This window comes from Platichthys flesus, chromosome 6 (genome assembly GCF_949316205.1).
Source record: "Platichthys flesus chromosome 6, fPlaFle2.1, whole genome shotgun sequence".
In the NCBI taxonomy this organism is placed as follows: domain Eukaryota; kingdom Metazoa; phylum Chordata; class Actinopteri; order Pleuronectiformes; family Pleuronectidae; genus Platichthys; species Platichthys flesus.
Genome location: NC_084950.1, coordinates 204,217 through 226,976, shown reverse-complemented (window position 1 = coordinate 226,976; position 22,760 = coordinate 204,217). Strand labels below are relative to the sequence as shown.

Below are 22,760 nucleotides of genomic sequence, written 5' to 3'. Positions count from 1 at the left end.
GACAAGTGACTCTGGAAGAGCAGATAAAAAGAGAGAGAGATGCCAGAGGACAGACAGAGAGAGAGAGAGACAGTGACAGACAGACACAGAGAGAGAGAGAGAGAGAGAGACAGAGTGACACTGAAAGAGACAGATATAGAGACAGACAGACAGACACAGAGAGAGAGAGTGTGAGAGAGAGAGAGACAGAGTGACAGACAGATACAGAGAGAGAGAGAGAGAGAGAGACAGACAGAGTGACAGACAGATACAGAGAGAGACAGAGAGACAGTGAAAGAGACAGATATAGAGACAGACAGACAGACCCAGAGAGAGAGAGCGTGAGAGAGAGAGAGACAGAGTGACAGACAGATACAGAGAGAGAGAGAGAGAGAGAGAGAGACAGAGTGACAGACAGATACAGAGAGAGACAGAGAGACAGTGAAAGAGACAGATATAGAGACAGACAGACAGGGACAGTGAGGTGAGAGGTGGATGCAGAAATGAAGACCTGGTTTCTCGACTTCTGGAGAGAGAGAGAAGAAGTTCTGAAGAGAACCAATCAGCTGAGACTCCGCCCTCCACAGCTGTGAGTACCAACAACACCTTAAAGAACCAAATGTGTCACTTTGAACACGTTAATTACATGTGGAGGTTAGTTAGAGTATCAGTTACTGTCTCAGTTAGAGTATCAGTTACTGTCTCAGTTACTGTCTCAGTTAGAGTATCAGTTACAGTATCAGTTGCACTGGTTAGGGGTTTTTTATGGTTAGAGGTTGTTCTGGTTAGTGGATCTTATGGTTAGAGGTTGTTATGGTTAGAGGTTGTTCTGGTTTGTGGATCTTATGGTTAGAGGTTGTTCTGGTTAGAGGTTGTTCTGGTTAGTGGATCTTATGGTTAGAGGTTGTTCTGGTTTGTGGATCTTATGGTTAGAGGTTGTTCTGGTTAGAGGTTGTTCTGGTTAGTGGATCTTATGGTTAGAGGTTGTTCTGGGTAGTGGATCTTATGGTTAGAGGTTGTTCTGGTTAGTGGATCTTATGGTTAGAGGTTGTTCTAGTTAGTGGATCTATGGTTAGAGGTTGTTATGGTAAGAGGTTGTTCTAGTTAGTGGATCTTATGGTTAGAGGTTGTTATGGTTAGAGGGTGTTCTGGTTAGAGGTTGTTCTGGTTCGTGGATCTTATGGTTAGAGGTTGTTCTGGGTAGTGGATCTTATGGTTAGAGGTTGTTCTGGTTAGTGGATCTTATGGTTAGAGGTTGTTATGGTTAGAGGTTGTTCTGGTTAGAGGTTGTTCTGGTTTGTGGATCTTATGGTTAGAGGTTATTCTGGTTAGTGGATCTTATGGTTAGAGGTTGTTCTGGGTAGTGGATCTTATGGTTAGAGGTTGTTCTGGTTAGTGGATCTTATGGTTAGAGGTTGTTCTAGTTAGTGGATCTATGGTTAGAGGTTGTTATGGTAAGAGGTTGTTCTAGTTAGTGGATCTTATGGTTAGAGGTTGTTATGGTTAGAGGTTGTTCTGGTTAGAGGTTGTTCTGGTTCGTGGATCTTATGGTTAGAGGTTGTTCTGGTTAGTGGATCTTATGGTTAGAGGTTGTTATGGTTAGAGGTTGTTCTGGTTAGAGGTTGTTCTGGTTTGTGGATCTTATGGTTAGAGGTTATTCTGGTTAGTGGATCTTATGGTTAGAGGTTGTTCTGGGTAGTGGATCTTATGGTTAGAGGTTGTTCTGGTTAGTGGATCTTATGGTTAGAGGTTGTTCTAGTTAGTGGATCTATGGTTAGAGGTTGTTATGGTAAGAGGTTGTTCTAGTTAGTGGATCTTATGGTTAGAGGTTGTTATGGTTAGAGGTTGTTCTGGTTAGAGGTTGTTCTGGTTCGTGGATCTTATGGTTAGAGGTTGTTCTGGTTAGTGGATCTTATGGTTGGAGGTTGTTCTGGTTAGTGGATCTTATGGTTAGAGGTTGTTCTAGTTAGTGGATCTATGGTTAGAGGTTGTTATGGTTAGTGGATCTTATGGTTAGAGGTTGTTCTAGTTAGTGGATCTATGGTTAGAGGTTGTTATGGTTAGAGGTTGTTCTGGTTAGTGGATCTTATGGTTAGAGGTTTTTGTGGTTAGAGGTTGTTCTGGTTAGAGGTTGTTCTGGTTCGTGGATCTTATGGTTAGAGGTTGTTCTGGGTAGTGGATATTATGGTTAGAGGTTGTTCTGGTTAGTGGATCTTATGGTTAGAGGTTGTTCTGGTTAGTGGATCTTATGGTTAGAGGTTGTTCTAGTTAGTGGATCTATGGTTAGAGGTTGTTATGGTTAGAGGTTGTTCTAGTTAGTGGATCTTATGGTTAGAGGTTGTTCTAGTTAGTGGATCTATGGTTAGAGGTTGTTATGGTTAGTGGATCTTATGGTTAGAGGTTGTTCTAGTTAGTGGATCTATGGTTAGAGGTTGTTATGGTTAGAGGTTGTTCTGGTTAGTGGATCTTATGGTTAGAGGTTTTTGTGGTTAGAGGTTGTTCTGGTTAGAGGTTGTTCTGGTTCGTGGATCTTATGGTTAGAGGTTGTTCTGGGTAGTGGATCTTATGGTTAGAGGTTGTTCTGGTTAGTGGATCTTATGGTTAGAGGTTGTTCTGGTTAGTGGATCTTATGGTTAGAGGTTGTTCTAGTTAGTGGATCTATGGTTAGAGGTTGTTATGGTTAGAGGTTGTTCTAGTTAGTGGATCTTATGGTTAGAGGTTGTTATGGTTAGAGGTTGTTCTAGTTAGTGGATCTTATGGTTAGAGGTTGTTCTGTGTAGTGGATCTTATGGTTAGAGGTTGTTCTGGTTAGTGGATCTTATGGTTAGAGGTTGTTCTAGTTAGTGGATCTATGGTTAGAGGTTGTTATGGTTAGAGTTTGTTATGGTTAGAGGTTGTTCTGGTTAGAGGTTGTTCTGGTTCGTGGATCTTATGGTTAGAGGTTGTTCTGGTTAGTGGATCTTATGGTTAGAGGTTGTTCTGGTTAGTGGATCTTATGGTTAGAGGTTGTTCTGGTTAGTGGATCTTATGGTTAGAGGTTGTTCTAGTTAGTGGATCTATGGTTAGAGGTTGTTCTAGTTAGTGGATCTATGGTTAGAGGTTGTTATGGTAAGAGGTTGTTATAGTTAGTGGATCTTATGGTTAGAGGTTGTTATGGTTAGAGGTTGTTCTGGTTAGAGGTTGTTCTGGTTCGTGGATCTTATGGTTAGAGGTTGTTCTGGTTAGTGGATATTATGGTTAGAGGTTGTTCTGGTTAGTGGATCTTATGGTTAGAGGTTGTTCTAGTTAGTGGATCTATGGTTAGAGGTTGTTATGGTTAGAGGTTGTTCTAGTTAGTGGATCTTATGGTTAGAGGTTGTTATGGTTAGAGGTTGTTCTAGTTAGTGGATCTTATGGTTAGAGGTGGTTATGGTTAGAGGATCTTATGGTTAGAGGTTGTTCTGGTTAGTGGATCTTATGGTTAGAGGTTGTTCTAGTTAGTGGATCTATGGTTAGAGGTTGTTCTAGTTAGTGGATCTATGGTTAGAGGTTGTTATGGTAAGAGGTTGTTATAGTTAGTGGATCTTATGGTTAGAGGTTGTTATGGTTAGAGGTTGTTCTGGTTAGAGGTTGTTCTGGTTCGTGGATCTTATGGTTAGAGGTTGTTCTGGTTAGTGGATATTATGGTTAGAGGTTGTTCTGGTTAGTGGATCTTATGGTTAGAGGTTGTTCTAGTTAGTGGATCTATGGTTAGAGGTTGTTATGGTTAGAGGTTGTTATAGTTAGTGGATCTTATGGTTAGAGGTTGTTATGGTTAGAGGTTGTTCTGGTTAGAGGTTGTTCTGGTTCGTGGATCTTATGGTTAGAGGTTGTTATGGTTAGAGGTTGTTCTGGTTAGAGGTTGTTCTGGTTCGTGGATCTTATGGTTAGAGGTTGTTCTAGTTAGTGGATCTTATGGTTAGAGGTTGTTATGGTTAGAGGTTGTTCTGGTTAGTGGATCTTATGGTTAGAGGTTGTTATGGTTAGAGGTTGTTCTAGTTAGTGGATCTTATGGTTACACATGAGTAAGGTTGTCCTTCTCCCCACAGAAAGCGTCTGCTAGGAGACAGTTCTCTTCGAACAGAGCTGAAAAATGGCAGGTTGGCCTCTCTACTGCCCCCTGTTGGTACAGAGGTCTTCAGGAGCTTTACACCGGCCTCGCTGCAGGACATCACAGGACGACATGAAGCCAAGGAGACTGAGCGTCAGGAGAGGACAAACAAAGACGTACGAAATGTATCAACTTTCATTCATCAAAAAATACATAGATAAAGAAAAATAGAACAATGGCGACTCCAGGGTTCTGTTCTACGAAGTTGGTTCAACCTGCTCTGGTTGAACTCGGGTGAGCAAATCCTGGTTCAGTGACTCCAGGACTGGGCCTGATCTGGTAAAGGTTTGCACGTGTGCAAACGTGTACTCACTTGATTTCACCCTCAAACAACATGCAAGCTGATCTAATAACCGTGCAAGCTCAGGATAGAGTGCAGAGTAACATGCGCTGACCATTTAGAACGTGGCCTAATGAATATGCATTATGAGTCGATGCAAATACTTTAATTTCACCCATTGTGATTTACAAAGCCTGAAAATATTGCAGGGGTTGTGGCTGCGTATATATTTAATACGCTTGAAAGGTAGCTACCAATTGCCACAGCATTGCATCAGAACAGAACATTTAACTCAAGCCTAAATGTTTCTTTGAGTTATATTAATATTTCTTTGCAGTAGTTCAACATGTTTGTTTGCCTCTTACACTAACACCTTCAGTTCCATGGCATTCAATTTCGCTTTGCGCTTGTGGATCACACTCTGTTATAATGCACATGCAATTCAGCACTCTTTATTTGGGATCTAGGTAGATCAGGCCCTAACAGTTCAAAGCTGGTTAAGATCTGTTGAGTTCACGTTAACTGAACTAACTCTAACCCTCCTGTAGGGGGCGTGTTCAGCAACACAAACACGTGCACTGTGGAAGGAGAGTGCACGAGATTCAGATACGAAGACATGAAATGTGAAACTGTGGCCGAGGTTAAAACTCATCACTAATAATAATAAAAATAATAATGGTTTAAATTTCAAGAGACTCAAGGATGGGTTAGGGTTAGGGTTACACACGTCACTGACGCAGTTCACACGAGATGTTTACTGTCACGTTGTAAATGGTAAATTGTTTTTATTCATAAAGGTTTTTTCTAGTCTTGATGGCCCGAAGCTAACCCTGACCCTAACCCCTAACCCTTTACATTCATACAGAGCCTCTAATAGCAGCACTTTGTGTTCCATGAGTGGCAGTTCGGGGTTTTGCATCTTGCCCAAGGACACTTCGGCATGCAGATGGGGATCGAACTGCCGGATCCGGGGAGCTGGTGTGGATTGTTTGAGTCTCTGAGGAGGACCAGTGTTTTCAGAGACCCACAAGATCCTCTGAGCTCCTCTGATGAGCTTCTGAAAGATCTAGATTCTCCTCAGAGGATGAACCTCTGTCAGCTGCTGGAGCCCAACAGAACCAGCCTGACCAGTGAAGTGCTCCCAGTACCACGCCTGCAGCTGCTTCACTAGTTTCCTGTTCACTGGCTGAAGCACAGAAACTCATTCTATATTTAACATTTTACACATTAATAACGTCTTCACACAATCCAGATGTTTTACCAGCTGTTCTTCATTAGCAGCTGGAACTGTTTCTGTCATTCTGGATATTTGTTCTCCTCTGATTTTTATGATACAACAGTTTCAATCAATCAATCAAATTTTATTTGTATAGCCCATATTCACAAATTACAATTCATCTCATAGGGCTTTAACAGGGTGTGACATCCTCTGTCCTTAACCCTCAGCAAGAGTCAGGAAAAACTACAAAAAACCCTTTTAACAGGGTAAAAATATGTAGAAACCTCAGAGAGAGCCACATGTGAGGGATCCCTCTCCCAGGACGGACAGAAGTGCAATAGATGCCACGTGCAGGAGAACATCATCAATAATCAAAGTCTCTAGCAGCATTGATGAAGCACAGTCCATGCTCAGAAACCATCTAGAACACGATCCACCATCCAGACCAGACGCCACTTCAGTCCTCAGTCACCGTCCACCGCCGCCCACCAGGAGGACCCATCACAAGCCACCACCGCGGTCCTGGTCCACCGCCCGTGCCCAATGCCAACGCGACACAGGGTCCGCCACCAGCACCACGATCAGCCCACATGACTCAGAATCCTCCACACTGGATCCAACACCGCGACCCCCGGTGCGCGATCCACAAACCGTAATCCATGGTGCGGCCACAGAGGCCCTGGATCTGCGGGTGATAAAGCAAAGGGATTCCGGGGAAGGGGGATATGGATGGAGAAGAGGAAGGAGAAGCTGGAAAGAGAAGCTCCGTGTGTCATGTGTCATAAAATAGAACAAGTAACGTTCTGGTGCACTAACTAGCTCTAACTATAAGCTTTATCAAAAAGGAAGGTTTTGAGTCTACTCTTAAACGAACAGATGGTGACTGCCTCACGAACAGAAAGTGGTAGATGATTCCACAGCCGAGGGGCTTGATGGCTAAAAGCTCTGGCTCCTCCTCTACTTTTAGAGAATTTAGGGACGACAAGTAGGCTTGAATTCTGGGAGCGGAGTGCTCTAGTGGGTTTATAAGGTATTAACAGCTCTTTAAGGATCAAGTTTGATCCTCAATGTGAAATCTGAGGCTCTGCTGTCAGTCAAACTGTCCAGGTCTGTGATTGGTGCAGGACCCCCCCCCCCCCCCTCATATTGAAAGAAACAAAACTATAACTTAACGAGTTGATAACTGGCGTCATGTGACCACTTAGCCTGTGATTGTCAGGCGAGGTTCAGCAGGAGAACAGACAGACTGACCCTGACCCTGACCCTGACCCTAACCCTGACCCTGACCCTGACCCTGACCCTGATCCTGATCCTGACCCAATCCTGGACATGTTGAACTCGCCTCATAATACAGAACCCTGCTGCGTTACAAAAACTTAAACATCAATCAAACCCTCAGTTTGACTCGGAGTTGACCAGAGTCATCGCAAGAGTAAACATTGAGTTTGAATAATTTTCAATTGTGTGCAAATTCAACAACTTGATTGACAGGTAGAGAAAGAGCTGCAGACACAAGCCACTCACCTGGAGGCTGGGAAGCCCCTCCCTTACATCCTCGGAGACCCACCCCCTGAGCTTCTCAACTGCCCATTGGAGGAGCTGGATCCCTTCTACCAATCAGAGAAGGTGACTCTGTGATGTGCAACCTTTGACCTCTGATGTGTGACCTCAGACTTGGGACTTCTAATGTGTTTCCTGTGACCTTTAATGTGTGAGCTGTGACCTCTGTCTACAGACGTTCATCGTGCTCAGTGAAGGAAACGTCCTCCACAGGTTTAACGCTGAGTCATCGTGTTTCCTGCTGAGTCCGTTCAGTGGTCTGAGGACCTTCGCCATCAGGATCCTGGTTCATTCATATCCTTCATGATGTCACTGTGACCCTGAACAAGCAAACCCCACTCATCTTAATATAAATATCATATTCACCATCAACCTGCTCAGGAGTCGTCTCAGCTCGAGTTCAATTAGTTTGAACAACTTCCTGTCTGACTGAGAGCAAATATCCCTGACCATGTTTCTATGTTGTTTCTCTGTTTCTCTGATCACATGATCATCACATGATGTTGTTTTTGATCCTTAAAAAGTCAAACGTGGTTCCGTTTGTTCATCATGGTGACGATTCTGACAAACTGTGGTGTCATGATGATGAGTGATCTTCCAACATTGAGCAGAACAGCAGAGTGAGTCAACCCCAACAATACACAAAACAACACAGAAACATGATACAACACACACAGACACACACACACCGTGTCTGTAAACATTCAACTGTATCACAGATAAAGTTGAGAATCAGGAAAGTTTCAGTTTGTCTCAGGTCCATTGTCTATTGTCCACAAATCTGTCGTCTCACAGTGAAACTCGTGTTTCCAGGTGAAATTGTTGAACTCTGTGACCTAAAAGTTTCAGCTCCTCAGGCTGCTGTCGTCGTAACAGCTGAGATCTTAACAACCTAATCGGTTCACTCTTCTCAGTGTCTCCTTGTCCATGTGGGTCAGGGGTCAGGGGGTCAGGGGGTCAGGGGTCAGGGGTTAGGGGTTGTGGTAGGAAGTCGATTAGCGCTCCATGTGGAGATTCGAGCTGTCGATCCTAGTCAGAGTACATCAGTGAGGGTGGAGTTATATTTTTTTAATAATTTGATCTATGATGTTTTTGTTCACACAGATTTGTGTTCTCAGCCGTCTACATGTTTGAAGTCATCATAAAGATCCTGTCGAGAGGATTGTGTGTCGGACGCCTCACGTTCCTCAGAGATCTGTGGAACTGGCTGGACTTAGTGGTCGTCATCACAGCGTAATGATCAACTGGGAATTTCCTCCAGAGACCCATTGAATGTGTTTGAGAGAGAGAGAGAGAGAGAGAGAGAGAGAGAGAGAGACTGTGTGTCTGTGTGTGTGTGTGTGTGTGTGTGTGTGGTTGTTGGTGTTGTTAGGGTTAGGGTTAGGGTTAACCCTAAGGGTTAGGGTTAACCCTAACCCTAACCAGCAGCAGTCTGTTTATCTAAAACCTTCTCAGGTAAATACACATATTCATCTAAAACATATACAAATTGTATAGTTGAACACTGTAGCCCCTCCCCTTCTGTGTGTATCACGTTGCCATGGGAACCCACTAGCTGCTTATAACTGATTTAATATCTGAACAACTTCCTCTAATTATAAAACTATAGTTGTTCTGTCAGTGAAATAAGAACGTGAGAATCGCATGATGATGGTGATGAAGAAAACGATGATGATGATGATGATGATGATGATGATGAAGATGAAGTTGACTGTGTTTCAGGTTTCTTCCAGAGTTTCTTGATCTTGGGAAATTCTCTGTTTTGAGGACGATTCCTCGAGCTCTGAAAATAATCGCAGTTTACCCAGGTCAGTGTGTGTGTGTGTGTGTGTGTGTGTGTGTTCCTGTACTTACACCTTTGTGAGGAGCATTTGAACCATAGACTTAGAGAGGGAGGACATTTTGTCTGGTCCTCACTTCTTCTAAGGACTGTTTGAGAGTTAAGACTTGGCTTTTATAGAGTTAGGTTAGGGTTAGACATTGAGTTGTAATGGTTATGGTTTGGGTTCAGGGGTCAGGGGTCAGGGTTCAGGGTTTAGGGTTCTTTTTGAGATTTGGTGCAAGGGCCTACTGATCTGTGAGGTGGGGGTGCGGTAATGTGAGTGTGAGTCCACCTGTTAGGGTTAGACATTTAGTTTGCATGGTCATGGATAGGTTAGGTTAGGTTTATATTTAGGGATGGACATTTAGTTGTGTTGGGTTGGTTAGGGGTTAGAGAACGTGTTATTCCAATGAGTGTCCTCACTAGGATAGAAAGTACAAACGTGTGTGTTTAAACTATCAACACATCCAGGTGTGAAGTCGTCTGCCGGAGCTCTCGTCCAATCAGTGAAGAGACTGGCTGGTGTCATCATCATGACGGTGTTGGTCATCAGCGTCTTGGCTGTGATTGGTCAGCAGCTCTTCTTTGGAGCTCTGAGACATAAATGTGTCCTGATGTTGTTGCATAGCAACTGGACCTACAATGACCTCAGCAGCTACCATGACAACGGAACAGTTAGCAGCGACTTTGATTTCCACAAGTTCATCAACAGTCATGGTAAGATGATGATGTCATAGACACGTTTATCAGAACTGACACGTAACATGTAACAAAAACTGTAACTATAGCTAATGTAACAGTTACAGTTACTGTTACTGCAACTGTTACTGTAACTAACTTTTACTTTAACTATAACTATGACTGTAACTGTTACTGTAACTGTAACTGTAACTGTAACTGTTACTAACTTTAACTATAACTGTTACTATAACTTACTTTAACTGTAACTGTTTCTCTTACTTACTGTGACTGTAACTGTTACTGTAACTATGTGTAACTGTAACTGTACCTCTTATTAACTGTTACTCTGACTAACTGTAACTGTTTCTCTTACTTACTGTGACTGTAACTGTTACTCTAACTATGTGTAACTGTACCTCTTATTAACTGTTACTCTGACTAACTGTAACTGTTACTCTAACCCTGTTACTGGGCACCAGTAACGATCTGCTTGTTTATTTGTTTGTTTAATAGAGAACCAGTTCCATGTCTCTGGTCAACTCGATCCTCCTCAGTGTGGAAACGGATCCGGTTCCGGGTACGTGGAGTGTGTATTGTAGGAAATTCAAATATATTCAAATATCTTCCCAGAGTTTTCTTCAGTTGAGATTTGATCATTTAAGCTCAATGCTCCACAGCTCGTGTTAGTGTAGCGCCCCCCTGAGGTCAAATTGAGAGTATCCTAAATTCTCACCTGTGATCTTCTAACATCACATTGATCGTCCCTCTGAATCTTGGAACTTTGTGTCTGTTCCAACTCAGATCTGTGCTCAGAAATGAGTGGATAAATAAGACAGAGAGAGAGAGAGAGAGAGAGAGAGAGAGAGAGAGAGAGAGAAGGAGAGGAGATGAAGAAAACCGTCTTCAGCTCGCGACCTGGTTAAATCACAAAGCTCCTAAAAGACCTGTTGAGTCCATCAGGGTCAATAAACAACAGGACACACTTCATTGATGTTGATCCCCTTAACCCATTCATCCCAGTTTAAACTTTCCTTTAGCTGACGCTTTTATCCAGAGCGACTCTTATAAGAAACTAAATATAATTTGGAGCTGCTGGTTTCTGGGTGAACTGCAGAGGTTGGAGGGCAGCAGCAGGTTGACCTGCCAGGAGGGGGGGCAGTAGTCTGCTGCCTGATATCAGGGGGGTCTGCCTCGGCTGAGGGGTGAGGAGAGGGAAGTGCTCAATGCATGATGGGACTTCTCCCTCAGTGCATGATGGGAGTTCTCCAGCGGTCTAGACATAGAGCAGCATATCTAAGGGATGGTTCAGGACCTGATCCAGAGCTGTAGACTTGATCACAGATGAACTTTCTAAGTGTAACCTTAACTGTAGATAGAGATGGTGTCTGGATGGTGGTTTGACTTTGATTTGACTATGTTATATGTTATACATATATTCATATTATTTAATTTAATATTCCCTCATCCTTCACCCTGTAAACTTCTGCATCACTTGACTATGTGACTATGTTATATGTTACGATGTTATGTTGTATGTTATATAGTATGTTATTTTTCTAATTTGTAAAGTCGTCTACTGCGTAGATGTTGCCTGCTCCAATGACGCTGCTCATTGGTGCATGTGACAATAAACTTTGATTTGATTTGACCCTAGAACCCAGAGTGCTGGTTCCACTGTTCTACTCTCACATGTTCTATAGTCCAGAACCTGTATCTTGGGAGTGGAGCGATGTTTAATATAGTCTCACATGAATCTGCCTGCAGGGTTAGGGGACGTCTTTCAGTCTCTATTCAGAGGTTCAATCCACAACTATCTTCTAACCCTAACCCTGACCCTGACCCTGATCAACCTCACATGCTCCTCAGGGTCTGTCCCCATGGTTACGTCTGTCTGAGGACGGACACGAATCCAAATCATGGACGAACGAACTTTGACTCGTTTGGTTCATCTCTGCTGAGTGTGTTCAGACTGATGACACACGACACATGGGACCACCTGCTAGAACAGGTGACACACACACACACACACACACACAGACACACACACACACACACACACACACAGACACACACACACACACACACACTCACACACAGACACACACACACACACACACACACACACACACACACACACACACACACACACAAACACACACACACACACACACACACACACACACACACAAACACACACACACACGCACACACACACACACACACACACACACACACACACACACACACACACACTAACACACAGTCTCTCACCTGTCTGTCTGCAGATGATGCGTTCAGCAGGTCCGTTCTCTTTGATCTTCCTGCTCTTCGTCTTCTTCGTTGGTTTCTTTGTCCTCGTCCTTGTCTTGGCGGGGGTTGCCATGGCGTTGGTTGAACAGGAGAAGGCGGGCGTCACTGAGGCGAAACGGACAGAAGAAGAGTTCCTTCACATCCTGGACGTCATGAAGAAGAAGGAGGAGGAGGAGGAAGGTTGGTATCTGTGATGCATTCAATGACCAGCAGAGGATCACTGAGGTTGTGAAGATTCTCAGGAAAACACATGTAACGTTGTGTTGCAGAGCCCCAGGACCATCAGAGGTTGTCCCCTCCATGTTGTGTGTCCGTGTGGACGTGGAACTGTTGTGGCTGCTGGCGGTGGATCAAACTCCGGATCAACAGCTTCGTCATGAACCCGTTCTTTGACCTGGTGATCGTCACCTTCCTCATCCTCAACTGTGTCCTCATGGCCATGAAGCACTATCCCATGACGATGGAGTTTGAAGGATGGTTCGCCGTCACGTCATTGGTCAGTGTGAGAGATCGTCATAGCTGCAGAACAGAGGGCTATTCCATCAACACCAATCCTGTCTCAAGTGAGAAGGTCCAGATTGAATCAGCTTCAACTTCAACTGGAAGCTGAAGACCTTCCACTACTCAATGCTGATAATGATGTGCCTTCATACCAGAATAATCGATTTAGAAAAGAGACTTTACCTGAAGCTACAAATAATAACTGCACTACTAATACCTAATAACTTCTTTGAATTTCACTTTTTACTGCAGGACTGAATCACTTCAGTAACAAATGAAGAAGTAGGTTTTTATTTTCATTATCAGAAACTTCATCAGCTACTTTAAGACGTTCGTGTGCTCCATTTACAAAAGGCATCTTCTCATCAAAGAAAGAAAACCTGAGAATGAAATGAGTGTTGAAGAAACAGAAGTTAGAGAGATGTCCGAATAAACTCAAACACAGTCGTGTCCTGATGTTTTCATCTGTTTGTCACGTCTCTAAAATAGTGACTAACAAACATCTCAACTAAACTTTGACAAACGAACAGCTTGTGACAGAAGCGGCTCAGTGTCCTGACCTCTGACCCCCTGACCTCTGACCCCCTCTGCAGGTCTTCACAGGGATCTTCACAGTTGAGATGCTCCTCAGGCTTGTGGCCGTTGATCCATACGGTTACTTCCGGGTCAGACTTCCTGTTTTGTTATCAGCTCAGAGATGACTGTTAACGATTGTTTCCGTGGAAACTTGTGTGATTGTTCTGTTGCCATGGTTACAGGTGGGCTGGAACGTCTTTGACAGCCTCATCGTGGTCCTCAGCCTGGTGGAGCTGGGGTTGGCTGATCATGAAGGTGTGACAGGGGCCGGTTCAGACCTGGTCAGTATGAAACCTTCATCAGGGTGATACGGCTGCCCAGTCTCCTCACCTGTCCCGTGTCCCACAGATGCGAGTGCTGAGACTGGCCCGGTGGTGGTCGACCTTCCACTTGTTGATGAAGATAATCTGGACTTCGGTCTGGGCTCTGAGGAATCTGACTCTCATTCTGCTGACCATGGTCTTCATCTTCACCATTGTTGGCGTACAGCTGTTCCAGGAGGACTACTCAGACCACGTCTGTCGCATCGCGGTGGACTGCCTTCTCCCACGCTGGCACATGAACAACTTGTTCCAAGCATTTGTTCTCATCTTCAGGATCCTCTGTGGAGAATGGATCGAGAGCATGTTTGACTGCATGGAGGTCTCTAGTCCGAGCGTGTGTTCGATCTTCTTCATAATGGTTCTGGTCATCGGACACCTGCTGGTGAGTCTCTGAACTGAGCCTTGTTTGATCCTCAGCAGGTCAGTGGAAGCCACAGATAGTCTCAGGTCCTGATTGTGTCCCTGGTCTTGTTTCAGGTCCTGAATCTCTTCCTGGTCTTGTTGCTGAGTTTGGTTGGTGAAGATCTGGTGACTCCAAAAGAAAAAATCAAAAACAACCCGATGATCGCTGTAGACCAGATCAAAACAGGTGTGTCATGGACCAGGAACTGGATACTGGAGCATATTTGGACTTTGGTAGGGAAGAAGAATCCAATAATCCCACACCACAAAGGTGAGCCTTTTAATTCCTGCAGGACCAGATTAAGTTCTTATGGTCTGTAGGTTTGAGAGTGCACTCGATGTAGGTTTTGGATTAGGGATAGGGTTAGGGTTAGCAAAGACTGAAGGTTTCTAAGTTCAGTCTTTTCTGGTTGTATATTTTATCATTAGTGGTTAACCGTAAAGAAGACAACAAGAAGGATAACCTGGGCTTGACCTCTGTGACCTCTGTGACGTCAGACCAGCCCCTGTCAGAGAGCAGGGCCCTTGGCAGTAACCATGGGTTAGGGTTCCCGGTCGCCGACACCGAGCTCGAACTCCACATGCCTGAAAAAGAAGAGGAAGAACAAAACGTAAAAAAGTTTCTCTTCATTAATTAATCACACCAGCAGTAACCATAGAAACATATTTATATACAGTGTGAATAAAACCCACGGTCATGTGACACAATAAACAACAACTTCTGTTCAGCAGGATGAAGACAACGAGACTCCAAGAAACAACACACCTGAAGCCTGCTGCTGTGACAGTACAGACACACAGACACAAACACACAGACACACACATGCACAGACACACACACACTGATCAGTCTGGGTCTGTTCCAGGTTGTTACCGTTTCTGTCCGTTCCTGGACATAGACACGTCCCAGGGTTCAGGGAGGGTCTGGTCTAACTTCAGGAGAGTCTGTTTCTCCATCGCACAACACAAATACTTTGACGCTTTCATCATCTTCATCATCTTGTTGAGCAGTGCAGCTCTGGTAAGTCGTCTTCAGCTTCATCATAATCATCCCTCTGTCCAGTCTCCTCACCTTTGTGTGTGTGTGTGTGTGTGTTTGTGTGTTTGTGTGTAGGTATTGGAGGATGTTCACCTGCAGCAGCGTCAGCTCGTACAGATGCTTCTGAACAGAGCCGACCAGGTGTTCACCTTCATCTTCCTCCTCGAGATGCTTCTAAAGTGGATCGCCCTCGGATGCAGGAAGTACTTCACCAGTGTCTGGTGCTGGCTCGACTTCCTCATCTTGGCCGTAAGATGCTGAATATTGGTCTAAAGCCAATAGACCAAAAGCAACAGTAATTGTTGACACTTCCTACTAACTGCTTATGATGTCATCAAGAGGAGTGCTTTGTCTTCCAGGTATCTCTGATGTCATTGACCCTTGGCATGCTGGGATATTCTGAACTGGGAGCAGGTCTGTCTCTGAGGACTCTGAGGGCACTGAGGCCCCTGAGGGCCCTGTCTCGCTTCCAGGGCCTGAGGGTGAGACATCCTCTTTAACCAGAGACAACAGCATGTTAGCATGTTAGCTGCAGTGGTCCACTGACTCGTTGTGTCCACCTGTCTGTCTGCAGCTGGTATTGAACACCCTGGGGGCCACTTGTCCGTCCATGTGGGATGCGATGCTGGTGTGTCTCCTCGTCTGGCACATCTTCAGCGTCTTGGGAGTAAATCTGTTTGCTGGAAAGTTCTATTTCTGTTTCAATGAGTCAGGGGGGCAGTTTTTACCTGAGGAGGTGAACAACAAATCTGACTGTTTGTTGCTGATTCACGAAAACTTCTCCGACGTCAGATGGAAGAACACAAAGTTACACTTCGACAACATGGCAGCAGGTTACTGGTCCCTGCTGCAGGTGGTGAGTAAGAATGTTCAGTAAAACACACAAAAATTGTACATTTAATTCTAAGAAACTCTACGTGCTTCACATTGAGAGACTACATCAGGCAAAGGCCTGACAACTGAAAACTGACATAGATCTGACCTCAGGTCAACAGGCAGCTCCTTCCAGATAACACCTTCATAGTAACTGAAGGCGCCTTCAGACCTGGATCTGATTCTGCTGTTCTGAGAGGTCTGACCAGGTTTCTTCAGTGAGTCAGAAGTATACTGTGGAGCGAAACCATTATATGCTTTGAAAAATACTGACAGGATTTTTGATTGTGTGTCTGTACCTAAGCCAGTGGAGAGATTTTACTACCAATTGAGAAATCAGGTCAAGCTCACTAACTGAGAACGGAGACTTTGAATCAAGATATCAAACGTGTCAAAATAATGTGAAATTTGAAAGTGGTTTATATCTAGTGATTATAAATGGGTCCAGATTGTTTGTCTATAACGGTGGTGAGATTACAGCATGCACAACAATCACACAACAATCAATAAACAATCATACAACACAACAATCACACACACAATCGCTTCTTTAATGTTCTGTTGTTCTCCATCAGGCAACTTTTAATGGATGGTTAGAAGTTATCTACTCAGCAGTGGATGCCAGACAGGTACTCTGTGTTCCTGTGTGTGTGTCTGTGTCGGAGTGTAAAGTGTTTGTGTGTGTCAGTGTGTCAGTGTGTATGTATCTATGTGTCCGCAGGTTTATGTGTATATATGTTATATACTCCTGTGTGTAGATAACATATACACAAACGAGTGTCAGTGTCAGATTAATCACAGTATTCCAGTGATTAATCTGTTAAGAATGTTAATCGTTCGTCAGCCCTAATATATATGTTATATAGTGTGTGTGTATATGTGTTATATGAGTCTATATATATAAATATATATATATATATATATTTATATATGTATAAATATATATATACATATATGTATATATATATTTATATATAAATATATATATAAATATATATATATATATTTATATATGTGTGTGTTATATACTTGTGTGTTATATACTTGTGTGTAGGTGTATGTGTTATATATGTGTGTATGTATTTATTTTACATAGTAGTGTGTGTATTTTTTAGATCGAGTCTCAGCCGGTGTACGAGTCGAATGTGTACAAGTACATCTACTTCATCAGTTTCATCATCATCGGCTGCTTCTTCACCTCCAACCTCTTCATCACACTCTTCATCAAATCACTGGATCAGCTGAGACACAAGATATGTATCAACACTATTATTTCACACTTGTATAAACACACACACACACTCACACACACACACACGCAGTAGCTGCTGAGTGTTAGTTAATTTTGATGTCTCGTCTTTACTTTGGAGGGAAACATCTTTTCATGACGGACGAGCAGCAGAACTTTTCCATCAGTGTGAAGAAACTGTTTTCTACGAAACGACAGAGTGTCCCTCGACCTCTTGTGAGTTCAGTGTGTGTCAGTGTGAGATCTCAGTGTGTGTGTTGTCAGGTGTGAGATCTCAGTGTGTGTGATGTCAGGTGTGTGATGTCAGGTGTGTGAGATCTCAGGTGTTTGATGTCAGGTGTGTGATGTCAGGTGTGTGTTGTCAAGTGTGTTTCTTTATTGATACTTTCTGTTTGTTACAGCAGCTCCATGCAAGGTAGAATTATAAGCATACAAATACATAAAATATGAAATATGTGCGTTCTGTACATTGAGTATTTAGTGCAAGCATGGACATGTGCAGATATTGCTGGCATTGTTATGAGTCCAGTGTGTTGCCTCAGAGAGTCTGACAGGGAAGTTGTACAGTTGGATGGTGAAAGTCTGGTGAAGTCTCACAGAAGGTTCTCCTAACCCTAACCCTATCCCTAACCCTAACCCTAACCCTAACCTAACCCTAACCCTAACCCTAACCCTAACCCTCAGGACCTGCTGTGGTTGTGACGGCTCATCAGCTTTCTGATCTCAACCTGGTGGTCTACTCAGGGCTTGTGAAGCATCCTCAGGTGTTACCTCCTGTTTCCTCCAGAATCAGTGCCAGGCTCGTCTCTTTGACCTGGTGACCCAACTGTCCTTCGAGGTGGTCATGGTGCTGGTGATCTGCCTGAACATGGTGACTCTGATGGTGGAGACGGACGAGCAGAGCGAAGGGAAAGAAAAAGTTCTGTTCTACATCCACTTTGTCTTCATCATCATCTTCCTCACTGAGTTCCTCCTGAAGATCATCGCTCTCAGACAGCACTACTACTGCGACTGCTTGAACGTCCTCGACTTCGTGGTCATTTTCACTTCCATCGTGGGTAAGTCGACAAGATTCATGGAGATGTAATTATCTGTCCTACGTCAAAATGCTGTTGAATGTTCTCTTTCAGCATGATTGTAAATTTCCCATGATGCATTGGGAATGTACACAGTTGATCCTTGTTCCGTCCTTCCAGGTCTTTTCATCCCTGACATAATGGAGAGCCATTTCATCCACACCAAGATATTGCCTGTTCTGCGATTGGCTCGCATCACTCGGATCATCCATCTAGTTCCCTATACACGGGGGATCCGGAGAATGTTTCTGGCCTTTGTGATGTCACTTCCTGCCCTCTTCAACATTTGCCTCCTCCTCTTCCTCCTCATGTTCACCTTCTCTGTCTTCGGCATGTTAAGCTTTGCTCATGTGAAGAGGACAGCGATGGTCAATGACATGTTTAACTTTGAGACATTTTTGAACAGCATGATCTGTATGTTCACGGTCACTGCGATGGCGGGATGGGACCGGGTGCTGAGTCCCATCCTGAACACGCCACGGGACTGTGACCCGGACAGAGGTGACTGTGTCCACCCGACTGTGGGCCTCGTCTTCTTCACCTCCTACATAACCCTGTCCCTCCTGTTGGTGGTCCTCCTGTACACGACTGTTGTAATGGAGACCTTGAACATGTATGACACAGAGACGCCGAGTGACAAGGATCTGCAAATGTTTTATAAAACCTGGAGAAGGTTTGACCCCGACACCTCACAGATCATCCCCTACAGGTGAGTCCCAGCTCTGCACAAAAAAGAATATCTTCATCTGATCTGATTCAACCTCAACACTGAGCATATGATCATAAAGCCCAGATGAGATGAGGGGATTGGTCCCTAAAGCAGAAATCCTCTGTCTCCTGGTGCCTACAGTCAGCTGTCGGACTTCTGCGACGCTCTGCAGGATCCTCTGAGGATTCCCAAACCAAACCGCATCCAGCTGGTCCACATGGACCTGCCTCTGCTGCCTGGGGACGAGATTCACTGTGTGGACGTCTTGACTGCTCTCACAGCCAGGGTAACATTTTTATACTATGTTATATATTATAGAACACAGGTCTTCAACAGGGGGTCCACGGAGGTACTGCAGGGGGTCGCAAATTCTTTGGTTGATTAGACCAATTTGTTATAATTTTTTATTTATTTTCGAACTAATTTTTTTTCCACAAATTTAAATGTCTTTAAATACACATTAACATTCATCCAACATATTGTGATGCTGATTTGACCCTCTGCCTGACAACCTCCATCCGTCCAAGGTTAGATAAGTTGTGTGCTTTCCATCAGGTTCTGATATCTCACTGATGTGGGAGCATGTGTGGCATCCACAGATGGCTTGAGGATTCACTGTCTCTTCTACATACATGCTTAAAATAAAAACATGAATCTGTGAATTACTTTAAAAGCTCAGTGTTTTATGCAAGATGTATATGTTTATAAATGGCAGTGGCATGGCCACCTTAACCTTTGCTCATGTTTAAATTAAAAACATGAACATATGAACCCATGTAATATTTGAAGAGCTTAGTACTGAATGCACAATAACAGGATAGCTATGTTTATACATGGCACTAGGCCCAGTTTAATATAAATCACAATTTTATACAATATATATATATATAGTAGGGGTCCCTGCTCCATCTTTCCACCATTTGGGGGTCCTTGGCCTGAAAAACGTTGAAGAGCCCTGTTATAGAAGGAATGTGTTGCGTTGCATTGGTTGTGTTGTGTGGTGTGGTGTGGTGTGGTGTGGTGTTGTGTTGTATGGTGTTGTGTTGTATTGTGTTGTTGTGTACAAGATTCACTGTGTAGACGTCCTGTTTGATCTCCATGCCCAAGTAACATTATGACCATGTGTTGTGTGAGTGCAGATATCGGGTGAGGGAGGACAGACCGACACTCTCACAGCCCGAATGGAGGAAAGGTTCACGATCAACAACGTGTCCAAGGTTCTAATCTTTGGAATTCTATACTAGTCTTGGTTGTTTACCTTTTACCTGAACTAGTTTCACCTTGAACATAACGTTTGCATGTTTCTCTTTATGCTTGTACAATAGAATTACAAAGATGAACAGTGAAGCACCAGACTAACAATATTTAATCACTTTAAGTTTCTTCAGTTTGACAGTTTCACTGTACGCAGATGACTTCACTCTCTATTCATCACTGTTTCCGACAGATGTCATATGAACCAATCAGCAGCACCCTGAAGAGGAAACAGGAAGAGGTGGCGGCGACAGTGATCCAGAAAGCTTACAGGAAGCACCTCCTGAAGGACGGGGGTGCTGACGAGATCACAGCCGAACCTGCAGGGGGCGCTGCAGCTGTTTGAGATGGAGCTTTACAGCGACTTTCTCTCCTCGACAACTCGGAATACCTGACAGATTGGAAGCTGAGGGAGTTGTCTCACGATGTAATGATTCATCTTTGTCCTGTTTCCTCCTTCCTGCATGTCTTCTTCAGGTCCTGGTTCATGCTAACATGTTCACAGTGACAATGCTAACGTGTTAATGCTAGTAACATGTTCACAGTGACAATGCTAACGTTTTCATGCTAACATGTTCACAAACATATAATTGCAACATTGTTTTCTAAAATAAATTCTGTCACTTCCTGTTGTTCTAATGAGAACTGATTTAACCAGTCACACTACTAACGATCGTCCACTGACCCACTCGATGGTAACAGATGCTGTTGTGATGCTAACTAGAGGTAAAGCAAATTAATTCGTCACATGTTTGATATTAATCTAATATATATTTTACATTCTGTCCAATAAAACACTTTTTATTTCATTAAACATTTTACTCTCAAAGCACAAATAGATGAATTCAGTTGTTGTTGAAAACATGTTACGTCTTTATTTAACTGGCTGTGTCACTCGTCAGAGAATCAATGCTGTTTATACTCCAATCAATCAACCAATCAACCCCATGAAGTCATGTGATTTCAGTCACATGACTTCCTTGCTGACTTAAAGTAAAAGTCCTGTTGACTAGATTTTGTTAGCACATGACATAAACCAACTGAAGCTTAGTTCTTGTTCTTGGGTAAGAAAAATTGTACACAGAAATGACTATTTTATTTTGAAAAGTAAAGAGGAGATGACCTGTGTTAGAGGAACGAAACCTGGAAGGACTTATGTAATGAAGCAGTTTGAATGTTTATATTCACACAACAACATTAACACACTGATACACACTGAAGAAGTAGATCCAATCAATCAGTCAATCAATCAATCAAATTTGATTTGTATAGCCCATATTCACAAATCACAGTTTGTCTCATAGGGCTTTAACATGGTGAGACATCCTCTGTCCTTAACCCTCAGCAAGAGTCAGGACAAACTGAAAACCTGTTAACAGGTACAAATACACAGAAACCTCAGAGACACATGTGAGGACCCGTCTCTCAGGACGGACACAAGTCAACAGATGTCAAGTGAAGAAACATCATCAGGATTAAAGTTGTCAGCAGCATTGATGAGGGTAGACATCTTGAAGGATAACTTCAACACTATATGTCAATCAGTCCTGCTGCATCATAGTCTATTGTCAGCAGCCAGCAAGACCATGATCCACCATCCAGACCAGATCCACTTTAGTCCACAGTCATGTCCACTGCTGCCAGTTAGGATCCATCATCAGCTGCCACCTCGGTCCTGGTCCACCACCATTATCTGATGCCAACGATAAAGGATCCGCCATTATTATTACGATCAGCCCACACGACATAGAATCCACCAAACTGGATCCACCACCGCGACCTTTGATACGCGATCCACAAATCGTAATCCACAGCTGTGGCCCTGGATCTGCAGGCGATGAGGCAAAGGGACTCCGCGGAAGGGGTCAAGTCAGAAACATGTACTGATAAGATATGAATTACTTTGATGTGATAAGGATGGAGAAGAGGAAGGAGAAGCTGGAAAGAGAAGCTCTGTGTGTCATGTGTCTATGTGGAGGGTTTTAAATGTAAAACTCAAGCAGAAAATATACACTCTAATCCTCAGTCCTGAGCATGAGACCTCGGTATTATTCTTATTCGGTATTAGAAAAAAAACACTTGTACAACGACAAAATACAATGTGCTCCTCTGTCTGGTTTTAATTTCTTGTGTGTGTCTGTGGGTGGTGGATCATCTTCTGGTAAATATAGAAGGCAACGCAGTGTTGACCTTTCCTGCTCGACCTCCAGACCGGGAACGTCCAGGGGAGGAGCTTCCTCCTGGGCTGACGGATGATGCTTCTTCTTGTCTGGAGAAGCTGCTGTATTTATTTTCCAACACACTGAATCTCAATCTTTACACCTTCTCCTCTCACGCTCTCTCTCTCACTTCCCCACTCACTCTCTAACACAACAGAAGAACTTTCGACTCTTATAGCACTAGGCCAATTGGAGAATTTACTAGTTACATTTTATTTTCTCAGTGCCATTCAGCCCCAGCCCAGACAGACACACACAATCTACCCTGCACTGTTACAATATAAATTTATTAGCTGGGTTGTTGCTGAGTCTTTCTTCACTCAGACATTTCTTCAGACTTTCCTTTGGGAAGGTTCAAGAGAAGAAGACATGATGAGAGAGAACAGGTCCTGCAAATGCAGGCAAGTGCAATGGAACTAACAGGCTCAAGCTAACTACACACCTAGCAGAAGTATCACAATAATATGGTATTTATTGTATAAAACATTTTGCTAATGTGGATGCACTGTTTGAGACATGTTTCTATAAATTAAATACACATCAAACCTTCTGGAACAAC

General features: G+C 43.5%; 1 protein-coding gene across 3 annotated transcripts; it reads left to right on the top strand.

The window, feature by feature from the left end:
* Nucleotides 1-49: 49 nt before the first annotated feature.
* Nucleotides 50-20,796, top strand: LOC133955706 (sodium channel protein type 4 subunit alpha B-like). 3 transcript variants are annotated; one of them, XM_062390685.1, is made up of 30 exons: nucleotides 50-568; nucleotides 4,047-4,224; nucleotides 7,099-7,233; nucleotides 7,343-7,461; nucleotides 7,698-7,787; nucleotides 8,272-8,400; nucleotides 8,890-8,975; nucleotides 9,461-9,706; nucleotides 10,184-10,247; nucleotides 11,537-11,678; nucleotides 11,956-12,160; nucleotides 12,250-12,476; nucleotides 13,075-13,146; nucleotides 13,240-13,338; nucleotides 13,406-13,762; nucleotides 13,858-14,053; nucleotides 14,212-14,393; nucleotides 14,512-14,569; nucleotides 14,649-14,803; nucleotides 14,897-15,070; nucleotides 15,181-15,303; nucleotides 15,396-15,677; nucleotides 16,270-16,323; nucleotides 16,810-16,947; nucleotides 17,058-17,159; nucleotides 17,731-18,001; nucleotides 18,140-18,728; nucleotides 18,870-19,014; nucleotides 19,868-19,945; nucleotides 20,176-20,796. In XM_062390685.1, the coding sequence occupies exons 1-30, from the start codon at nucleotides 483-485 to the stop codon at nucleotides 20,326-20,328; spliced, it is 4,935 nt and encodes a 1,644-aa protein (XP_062246669.1). In that variant the 5' UTR covers nucleotides 50-482; the 3' UTR covers nucleotides 20,329-20,796. The 3 variants fall into 3 exon arrangements, with proteins under 3 accessions (XP_062246669.1, XP_062246668.1, XP_062246667.1); XM_062390684.1 differs by having other exon boundaries at nucleotides 4,047-4,233; nucleotides 14,515-14,569; XM_062390683.1 differs by having other exon boundaries at nucleotides 4,047-4,233.
* The last annotated feature ends 1,964 nt before the right edge of the window (nucleotides 20,797-22,760 follow it).